General features: G+C 38.4%; 1 protein-coding gene across 1 annotated transcript; it reads right to left on the bottom strand.

The window, feature by feature from the left end:
• Positions 1–456: 456 nt before the first annotated feature.
• On the bottom strand, positions 457–2,070 carry LOC131650968 (uncharacterized). Its single transcript, XM_058920666.1, has 2 exons — positions 1,232–2,070; positions 457–1,123 (listed from the first exon to the last, which is right to left on the bottom strand). Exons 1-2 carry the CDS (start codon positions 2,068–2,070, stop codon positions 457–459), a joined length of 1,506 nt encoding a protein of 501 aa, XP_058776649.1.
• Between the last annotated feature and the right edge of the window lie 9,180 nt (positions 2,071–11,250).

The raw sequence follows: 11,250 nt of genomic DNA, 5'->3' as shown, positions 1-11,250 counted from the left end.
CACCTACTTCTAAGGCTCAAAGGGGTTAATGAGGGATTATCTTCCTTATATCTCCAGTGTTTGGGGATTTAAAAGAATGCCTGTACATCATCAACAAAGTTTTATTTGAAAGCACACTGATGCAAATTGGATATTCGTTTTTCATCATTCTCCCTCCAATTCTTTCTTAAACAAAAGTATAATAAAGAAAAGGAAATGGGAGAAACATAAACATATTTTTTTCATATTTTTTAGAAAACAAAATAAAATAAAAGAAAAAAGAGTGAATACGAATGGACTGATTCAAAACCTGCATGCTCATTTCATTAATATTACCATTAAAATTAACAATGTTCAGAAGCAAGTAAACACTTAACAAACAAGTGAAAAAGCGTAAATGCAAAATGATAAAAAAGTGGCTCAATGATCTGCTTTGATCCATTGGATTTAGGAATGTTCTTGGTGTCTCAGCACTGCTCATGACATATGACCAATATCCTTGAAACAGAGTATCTTTTTGTCAACCAGATCTTGAACTTTTTCCTTCAGAATATTGCAATCTTCAATGGAGTGACCTGTTATCCCATCATGAAAATCACACTTGACGTTTGGATTGTATTCCTTAGGAAATGGAAACTTTGCAGGTCGGGTTGGTCTGGGAGCTATTGCTTTCTTCTCAATTAGATATGGCCATAGCTGAGCGTAGGTCATTGGAATTGGGTCAATGTGACGATCCTCCTTCTGCTGGTTCCTTTGAGGTATATTCTGATTCCGTTGACGATTCTGATTCTGAGCTGCATTCTGAGGAGCATTCTGTGAAGAATTATGAGGAGAAGCTGCCCACAGCTGTTGGTATGGTTGCTTGAATTGTGCGGCTGCAACATATGGATACTGATTGTATGGTATGAATGGTGTTTGCTGATAAGCTAAGGGTTGGTAGGAATGTGAGTTTTGAGGCTCTCCACCATCAATTGCGAAAGCAATAGTTTCATCTTCCCATTTCTTTTGAAAGTTGTTTCCATGTTTCTTAGTTTCAGTCGACGATCCAGATTCCATAGTCAATCGTCCTTCTCGTACACCTTCTTCTAGTCGCATTCCCATATTCACCATTTCAGTGAAGTCGGTTGGAGCGCTTGCAACCATCCTCTCATAGTAAAATGAGCTTAGAGTCTTTTAAAACATTTTGGTCATCTCTTTTTCTTCCATAGGAGGAGAGATTTGGGCGGCAACCTCACGCCATCTTTGTGCATACTCTTTGAAAGACTCTTTCTTTTTCTGTGCCATGGCTCGGAGTTGGTCTCTATCAGGAGCCATGTCAACATTATACTTGTATTGTCGACTGAACGCTTCCACAAGGTCATCAAAAGAACTGATATGAGTACTATCCAATCCCATGTACCATTTCAAAGCAGCACCAGTTAGACTATCTTGAAAATAGTGGATCAATAACTTATCATCATCAGTATGAGTGGCCATCTTTCTACAGTACATGGTCAAATGGCTTTGAGGACACGAATTCCCTTTATACTTTTCAAAATCAGGCACTTTAAACTTGGCCGATATTTTCACATTTGGCACAAGACACATGTCATAAGCATTCTTTCCAAATGAGTTTTTCCCTTTGAGGGCCTTAATCTCCTTTCGCATCTCTTGAAATTGGTCTTGGAAATCATCATAAGCTTCATTTCTTTCATTGGGCTCAACTTGGTAAATCGGTTCCCCAGCTTGTGGCACGGTATGTACTAGAGGTGGAGTCATAGTCATTACAGGAGTAACTTGAGTAGTTCCAGTAACAGGATGGTATCCCTCTGGCACAAAGTTGTAAGACATGCCCCCAGGGTATCCATTAGGCATCTGATAGTGAGAGGGACCAGTGGTAGGAGCCACAGAAACACTAGTAGTAGAAACTTCGCAAATCGTCGTAGTCTGAACTTTAGTTTGCATTTGAGTGGCACGAGGAGATGGGGGAGGTGATGGTTGATTTCGAGCAGCCACTAAGCTTTCCACCAAAGCAGTTAATCTTTCCACACCGACACGGAGAGTAGTTACTTCATCACGGAATTCATGATTCTCTTGTTCAAGGTCTTCCATCTTTTCTGTCGAGTAACACTTCGTGTCTGATAAAGATGTCTGGAAATTAGCTTGCCTTATTACTGTTGGGTAAAGAAAGGTATGAGTGATGGATTCTGGGAATTAGAATGCAAATGAATGCAGATGCACGATGAGGATTTATGCAAAAATGAATGACTTGTCATGTATGATTCACAAATAATGGATTTTCAATCAACTGGACACAGAAAGATTCAAATTACTTGGCACAGAGTCTAAGGTTTTTATGTTGGAAAGGTTCTAGACACGGTTCTCAGAGTTACAAACTCCTTTTGAAAACTCAGTCATCTAATAAATAACTTACCATACAACTGTGTTTTCAAATGAAGCCTATTCTGAGTGTGGTTTTCGCACTTATCCACGGTAATAGTTACGTTACGCAAATTGGGTGCGAAACCACCATTTCCTAAAAGTCATGGTTTTAGGGTTTTTCTAAAGGTCCCTAGAGTCGGCGGTCCGAATTGGAAACATCATAGCCCAAGTAAATAACTTACTTAGTCACAAACATCTCCTCAAAGGACCTACTCCAGGCGGGGTTTTAGTACCTCCTACTTGACACTACGTCAAGCAAGTTTAATACTAGACCACCATCTTATCTTACGTATCACTCGAGCTCGGGTGTAGAGCTTTTTCTCACATGCGCCAATAATCAAGAGATTCCAACCACAATAATGAGAAATCAAACAAAGATATAATAAAGACAATAAAGAGGCAAGTAAATAAAGCTAATAATAATACAAGAAAAACTAAACTAGGGTTGACTCTCTTTAGGGATATCCCCAGCAGAGTCGCCAGCTGTCGCGGGTCAAAAAATCATCGCCACGAAATTGTAACAAACAGAGTCGCCACCAAATTTTATTTATTCCAATGGGAAAGGGAAAATATTGATAAAACCCACAAATGAAATGAAATGGACAAAGATGGTCTTCGCAACCAAATTTGGGTTCGGGAGTCGGTTAGGCAAGGGGAAGGTATTAGCACACCTTACCTCCATCGTACTCGATGGGACCCATTTAGTTATTTTTGTGATTAATTGTTAGCTTATTATCTACTTGCATTCTTTATTAGGTTGGAAAGAGACAAAACTAGGTTTTTTATTTATTGTGCTTGCCAAGATATTTGAATCTTGTGCCTACGTATTCCCAATGGGGAAAGTCAGAGCGTTCGTAGTTCGGGGCTACGAAATTATATTTTTTATTGGTGTGCTCGCCAAGACGTTTGAGTCTTGTGCCTACATATCTTCAATGGAAGAATCAGAGCGAATGTAGTTCGGAGAACTACGAGATTATATTTGTTGTTAGATTTTACGGGTCTAATCGCACTTGGGCGGAAAAGACGGGTTTTTGAATGTCGTTCGCACTTGGGCGAACTTTGCACTTGGGCAAAGAAAAGATGAGTTTGAATTGAATTTGTTTTATGAAAAAGAGGAATTCAAGCATTTAAACAATGGCTTAACGGCCATCGCCTAAAGTACTTGAAAGAGCATTTGCTAAATTGAGCTTGATGAAGTTTTTTAATGGGATACAAGCATTCAAACAAAAGCTTAACGGCCATCGCCTAAATGCTTGAAAGAGCAACTTGTACAAGTACGTACAAACCCCTCTTGGGTGGTGAAAGAGATTGAAACGACTCGAGTTTTGAGAAGTCCTTGATGAGATACAAACATTCAAACAAAGGCTTAACGACCATCGCCTAAATGTTTTAGAACAACTTGTACAAGTACGTACAAACCCTTCTAATCTCATCCATTGTGGACTCAACTCAATTCGATTGTAAAAAAGCGTTTTCGATTGGAAAAAGGAACTTGGTATTGACCAAGGTTTAAATTATGAAAAGATTCGCACTTGGGCGATGAAAGGAATGATTTGATGAGTTGAAATTATTTTTATTATTTTGTAGAAGGAAAAGGAGAGCTAAATCGAGTTTTAAGAAGTCCTTTAATGGAGCCTAAGCATTCGAACAAAGGTTTAACGGCCATCGCCCAAATGCTTAAAGAACAACTTGTACAAGTACGTACAAACCCTTCTTCATCCATTAAGAACCAAACTCGATTCGATTTTTTTAAAAAAACATTTTTTGAAGTTTTTTTTGATTATGACAAGAGAAGTTTTAAAAAGATACTTGGCGTTGAACAATATTAATTGAAATTATTTGAAGTGTGAAGTGAGATTAATGAATTAAAAGGAAAATCTTTTTGTTTTTTTAAAATATTTTAAAAGAAAACTTAAACATACATCTAAATGAGAAAATATTTTTGGTAGTTTTTTGTGAAAATATTCTAATAGACTTGTTTAGGTTTTAAGTATTTTTTTAATGTTATATATAAAAAAATTGATATATAAAAACTAAGAGTTTTCTCAAGTTACACTTATTAGAAACTATAAATATATGATAAATAAATAAAATTCACAAACTTAGAAACCTATGATATAATGGTTATATGGCACCTTGATTTAATTATTAACCAAAACTTAGAAAGAACGAAAAGTGCATGAAACTTTCATGTGTCTTTCTTTTCATCATGAAAACCATAAAACTCACAAAATGACATACAGGAAAAACACAGGGACCTCACGCCTCTCTCTACTCTCATATCATTTTCAAAACAAAGGCAAGCATGTACACTCATATTATTTTCAAAGCAAAGGCATGCATGTAGTAGTGTAAACCAAAGAAACAAAAACTCTTTTACTCTCTCTTTTGAATGGACAACAACAAACAATATCATGCTCTCACTCTCAAGAACATCAACAACTAACAAAACAATATTATATCACCACTCTCAAGAACATCAACAACAAAACAATATCATGTTACCACTCTAAAGAACATCAACAACAAAACAATATCATGTTACCACTCTAAAAAACACCAACCACAAAAACAATATCATGCTATCAATCTGAAGAACAACAACAACTACAAAACAATATCAAAATTTCAAGTAAAAAATCTAGGAAAAAAAATGTGATATACCAATGGTGTAATGGTGTAGTGTGATGTTGTTGTTGCGTCAGTTGTAGTTGGATCGGTTTTGTTGATGAAGGTTGAGTTTGTCGTATGAAGGATGTTAAACGTTTTGGTTTATGCATGAAGTATGTTCGGTTGTGGAGTGAATGAGTATGTAGGATAGTTTCTGGGCAGTGTTTAGTAAAGTGATTGTTATGTGAGCTGATTGTGGTTAGAACAAAGATTGCAGTGAATGTGAATGGTAAGGTTGAGGGCTGAAGGTTTGTTCAGTGTGCGGTTTCTGAGCTGAGGTTCTGTATTGAGAGGAGAGTATTGAGTGATGTGGTGAATTGAGGGGTCTGTTTGTTGAAGGTTTACGAAGGTGTATGGTGTTTTTTTTTTGGAGAGTGATTCGGGTAGAACTTTAGCAGAGGTTTTCTTAGGTTTTGGTGGCTGCCCCTCTAGGGTTTTTTCCGCCTCTCCGTTCCCCTTTCTTGTTGTGCAACTCTGTTTTTTATAGGTGGGACAAGGTAGTTTTGGGGGGAAAATTGGAGCCAAGATTTTTGAAATGAAGTTTAATTTTGGGGTCCTGATTCATGCTTTTGGTTTGCAGGTTATTGTCTTTCCATTTATGTGCAAGGTTGTACTGATTTTGCAGGTGTTGTTTTGGCTTGTTGCTGCAGGTTGGAGCGGCAATAGCAGGTTGGTGGTTATTGGAGCAGGGTGTGGGTGGTGCGCTGCAGAAGAAAGAACCTCTTTTTTCATTTGTTTGTTGTTTTCTTTTTGTAAAAATGGGCCATGTGGTATTATTTTTAGTGAATGGGCCACACAAAAGAAAGTTAGATATATAAAGAAAAATGGGACCTTTCAAAAACATTTAAAATTTTATTTCATTAAATTTTAAATTTAAATTGAAAATAACAATTAAATGTTCATTTATTCATTAAGTCAATTTAAACAAAATTTTAAAGAAAGCAATTTAATATATTAATGGGTGCAAAAATGATAAAGATTGAATTCAAGATGAAAAATATACAAAAATATGATAAAATTGATTATTAGTTGAAATGGTGAGGAATTAATTGCGAATTTCATACCAACTTGAAATGTGGTATGCGAAGTCGAAATTTATTATGGATGCAGATGAATGAATCGATGCTAAACGCGAATGAATCAGATAAAAACATAGGTCAAAATTTAGGGTGCGACACTTATTACAAGCATCCCCAATATCCAAATCAAATACCCTAGGAGATTAGACATTTTTCATCTCTATGATAGGAGTATCTCTTCTATATCATCACAATCAATCAATCAATCAATCAAACTTTTTTGCCACAAGGCTGGCTAATCAATCAAACTTTTTGCCACCATACTGGCTGATTAATCAAAGTTTTTGTCACAAGGCTGACTTCATTGAAACTTTTGCCACAAGGCTGGCTGATTAATCAAAACTTTTTGTCAGAAGGCTGACTTCATTGAAAGTTTTTGCCACAAGGCTGGCTAAAAAACATCTTTATCATTCTAAGCACCATAAGTGGCATGGCCCAGGGCTTATAATGAAAAGATTTTCAAACAAAAACAAACAGATGTATGTGATGATATAGATTAGATACATCGAACATTGAGATGACATTTGTCTCTTATCCTTTGCTTCCACTAGCATAAGTGGGAACTACGATTGCTCTGACTTTCTCAACATCCCTTTGAGAATACGTAGGCACAAGGTCGTATCCTTGGCGAGCAAAACTTCTCCCTCAAACCATTCAAACCTTAGCACCCGTAGACCCCGAGCTACAGATGCTCTGATTCCCTCTAAGGGATATGTATGCAGAGGATCGCGATGATCTTTGCGAGCATAATCAAACAAACACCCTAGGTCCCACCTATTTCACAACAGAACCTCCACCATAACATAGAATAAACAAACACAAAAAAAAGCCTATAGAGTACTATAGATACGTTGGGTGCTAATACCTTCCCTTCGTATAACCAACCCTCTTACCCAAGATCTCTCCCCCCACTTTTAAGGTTATTGCAGCTTTTTTCCTTTTCCTACTTTGGAAATAATAAAAAGTTTGGTCGAAACAAAGGAAAATCATTTTTATGAGCACTCGAGCCCAAAGAAGGCATCAGGTGTCTCATCCCAAAAAAAGGATACGATTTTTCCCCGCGACAGAAAAATGGCGACTTCACTGGGGACCATCTTTTTATAGTTTCCAAAGAAAGGGTTAATTTTAATTTTTGTGTTTGTTATTTCATTTTTGTTATATGTTTGGTTCTATGATTCTGCTACATCTGTGGTTCTGTTACAAGTGATACATTATGGACAAATCCTAACCCGGATTAAGTACACATAAGAATTAGGTGGAGGGTATAGTCATGTATGGCATACAAGGAGTCAGTCCTTAAAAAGTCAGCATGAGAATCCTTCCGCTCAGTGGAGGTTCCTTGTTGGTAGTATATGTTTAGCAAGTTTAATTGCGAAGACATTATTGCTTTCATTGAACCGTAGAAGCTGAGTTGGCTGTAGAACCCCAACCCATCCTGGCCTTATTAGGTTGTGGTGCAGAAACTATTCAGGTGAAGACTTGGATTAGTTGTCATGCGGAGAACCACACTCAGACGAGTTTTTCTTGAGAATATTGCTGGCTCATGAGTTTAATTGTGGAAAGCCGGTAATATCCGAAAGAAAAATGTAGACTCTGACGTATCAGTAGAACATGTTTTGCAGGTGATTAACCCTAGTACTATCCCATGTTTGGTTCTCAGACCTCATGCTCGTGACGCTGGACCTTTGAACCTGTGTGTACCATATTTGTGTTACCATGTCTGTATTACCATGTATGTAGTACCATGTTTGTGTTACCATGTTTGAACTACCATGTTTTCTTTACCATGTTTGAATATGTGGCATCCACGCATCCATGCATTCATACACTCATTAAAAAACCCATCTTTTTCCATAAAAACATGATTTTTTCCAAAAATTTTAGAGAAATTTTCCTTGCAAACATTATAGGATTAAGTTATGGAAGGGGTAAAAAGGCATACCAAGAAATACGGTTTCAAAGAGCCTAATGTGGAAAGACTGAAAGAATTAGCATCTTTTGTACAAGATCCTTCCGATTTTAGGAAAAGCCATGGAAAGCTTTTGCCTATCTTGAACACTCACGTTGATGAAGGACTTCTCAAAACTCTGGTTCAGTTCTATGATCCCGTCTACCGGTGTTTCACCTTTCCAGACTATCAGTTGGTACCAACCTTGGAAGAATATGCCAATCTTTTGGGTATTCCTGTGTCTGACAAAATACCTTTCAATGGTTTGGAAGCCATTCCTAAGTCACACGTCATTGCAGCGGGTATCCACTTGAAGAAATCTGAAGTAGAAAGTAATTGGACTACCAAAGGAAACCTTCCGGGTTTGACTTCGCAGTTTTTAATAAAGAAAGCCTTTGATTTCATTGAAACTGGTAGCATGATAGATTTTGAAGCAGTACTAGCCTTGCTCATCTATGGGTTGGTTATGTTTCCCAACATCAACGACTTTGTTGATATCAATGCCATAAAGATCTTTCTGATTGGAAATCCTGTTCCGACTTTGCTTGGTGACATGTATTTCTCTGTCCATCATAGGAATCGCCAAGGTGGTGGAATCATTGTATGTTGTGCGCCTCTTTTGTACAAATGGATTGTTTCACACTTACCTGAGTCTCCTACTTTCACGGAAAACCGAGAAGGTTTGCGTTGGTCTCAAAGGCTTATGTCTCTTACTAATAATGATATTCATTGGTTTACCTTGGCTCGCTGCGGTACAGAAACCATTGATAGTTGTGGAGAGTTCGCCAACGTACCCCTCATTGGTACACAAGGAGGAATTAACTACAATCCAGTCCTAGCCCGACGACAGCTCGGGTATGCAAATTCAGTTAAACCTGTTGGTCTTGCAGTGGAAAGCTACTTCTACCAAGAAGGAGAGGATCCTCAGAGGTTGAAGACAAGAATGGTGAAAGCTTGGTACGACGTCCGAAGAAAAGAAAAAGGTGGGATAAGAAACTGCATTGCTACGAACGCCTACACCTGCTGGGTAAAGAAAAGAGCAAAGGAGTTTCAAATGCCTTATGATTATGAAAAAACCATGTCCCCTGCAGTATCTCAATTGCCCGACATTCCCACTATAGAAGAATACCAAGAAACTTTAGCCAAGATGAGGTTAGAAAAAGACGCTTGGGAAGAAAAGTTTCGAAGAACTGATGTGGAAAACAGAAAGTTGAAGAAACGAGTGAAAGATCACGAAGAAACTCTCTATTATCAAGATGGATGGCTCATGAGCAAAGATGAGAAGATTCGTTGGAAAGATGCCGCAATCAGAAGATACATCAAAGAAAGCAAGAAAAATCTTGAAGCCTCGACAAGCAACGCTCCGATGCCTGACAATTGGAAGAATGTTGTTGACAAGCTGAGGGCTGAAAAGGCCAAGTTGAAAGCTTACTATGGGAAAGAAATCATGAAGCTCAAGCTGCATAATGCATTTGGTTCTTCGTCTGATGAAGATGCTTAGGATTGTTAGATTTTCATTTATCATTTGCTTCTGTAAGGAGCTACGCTCCAATGTTGTAACATTTCCCATTATTTCAATAAAAGAATAGTTTGTGTTCAAATATTTGCAAGGAAATAATCTTCAAAATGTTTGGAAAAATCATAAATTTATTTTTGCATACATCATTCTGCATATCGAGTCTGTTGTATAGAGTCTCATCTTTTGGATCTTTCTCCATTAGATCATCAAGCTGTCGCGTCTCAAAGTTTCTCGACCGCGCTCGCAATCAGATCACAGATACAATACTCATTCAAGCAGAAGAAGAGTAATGGAACATTCTGAACAAGAGAATATTGAGCTTCGTGGTACAGTGACCACCCTTCAGGAAAAGTTGGAAAGTCTCACTACTCTGGTTGACTCCTTAATGGCCGCACAGAATCAGCCGCCGCCACCTAATAGTCAAGCAGCGGTAACATCTGAAGTCACTACTCCAGTTTCTACAGTTGCATTCAGCATTCCATCTTTCTCCATGCCAGAAGGTTGGGGCACGCATTTCAGCTTCGGTACAGGTTTCCGCCATAATGTTTCTGGGGTTCAAACATCCACAACTGAAGCGCATGCTGCACAAAGTTCACAGTTTACTCCAAATCAGGGGGTAACTTTTTCTCAAGTCACTATGGCACTTTCTCAACTCACTATGACAGTTCCGACTCCTACGGTTCACACTGTTCCTTATGAAGGCAATGAGATTTATCATGATCAAGGTGATAACACAAATCAGCGAAACCTTGTGGAAGATCTCCAAGAGCAGTTTAACAAGATACAGCTAGAAGTCAAAGCTATTTGCGGGAAAGATTTGTTTGGAAAGAATGCCCAGGAACTATGTTTGGTTCCCAGTGTACAAATACCTGCTAAATTCAAGGTCCCTGACTTTGAGAAGTACAAAGGTAGTTCTTGTCCACAAAGCCATCTTGTGATGTATGCTAGAAAGATGTCTACTTATGCAGATAATCATCAGTTGCTTATCCATTACTTTCAAGACAGTTTGACTGGTGCCGCACTAAAGTGGTACACAGGCTTGGATAGCACTAATATTCGAACATTCAATGACCTAGGTGAGGCCTTTGTCCGACAATACAAGTATAACTCGGATATGGCTCCAGACAGAGATTAGCTTCGATCCATGGCTCAGAAAGACCATGAAGCTTTCAAAGAGTATGCCCAACGATGGAGAGAAACTGCTGCTCAGATTAATCCACCGTTAAAAGAGAAAGAGATGACAAAGATCTTCTTGAATACTCTTGGCCCGTTTTACTATGAACGCATGATTGCTAGTGCTCCAAGTGATTTCACCGAAATGGTAAACATGGGGATGCGTCTAGAAGAAGGGGTCCGAACCGGACGTCTAACTAAAGAAGGTGGATCTTCAAGCGGAACCAAAAAGTTCGGAAGTGGTTTCCCAAAGAAGAAGGAACAAAGTGTTGACATGGTATCCCAAGGGAGGCCAAGAGGAAATGTCAATCGTCAACGACAGGTAGCTGCTATTGCACCAGCCGTTAATACAGCACCGAATCCGGGATTTAGCCCGCAGTTTCAACAACAACAGGCTCAACAGTTTAACTATAATCAGAATCGTGTACAAAGAGCTCCACAGTTTGATCCGATTCCAATGA

Source organism: Vicia villosa, linkage group LG1 (genome assembly GCF_029867415.1).
Source record: "Vicia villosa cultivar HV-30 ecotype Madison, WI linkage group LG1, Vvil1.0, whole genome shotgun sequence".
NCBI lineage: Eukaryota > Viridiplantae > Streptophyta > Magnoliopsida > Fabales > Fabaceae > Vicia > Vicia villosa.
The sequence above is the reverse complement of the archived record's forward strand: the minus strand, read 5'-3'. Positions and strand labels throughout refer to the sequence as shown.

What these genes read in the sequence shown, in the direction of transcription:
- LOC131650968 (XM_058920666.1), bottom strand. Translation starts at nt 2,070, where the DNA reads ATGGAAGACCTTGAACAAGAGAATCATGAATTCCGTGATGAAGTAACT. An exon ending in AAGAAAGAGTCTTTCAAAGA is followed by an intron (nt 1,124 to 1,231) that starts GTATGCACAAAG and finishes TTACTATGAGAG; the next exon opens with GATGGTTGCAAGCGCTCCAA.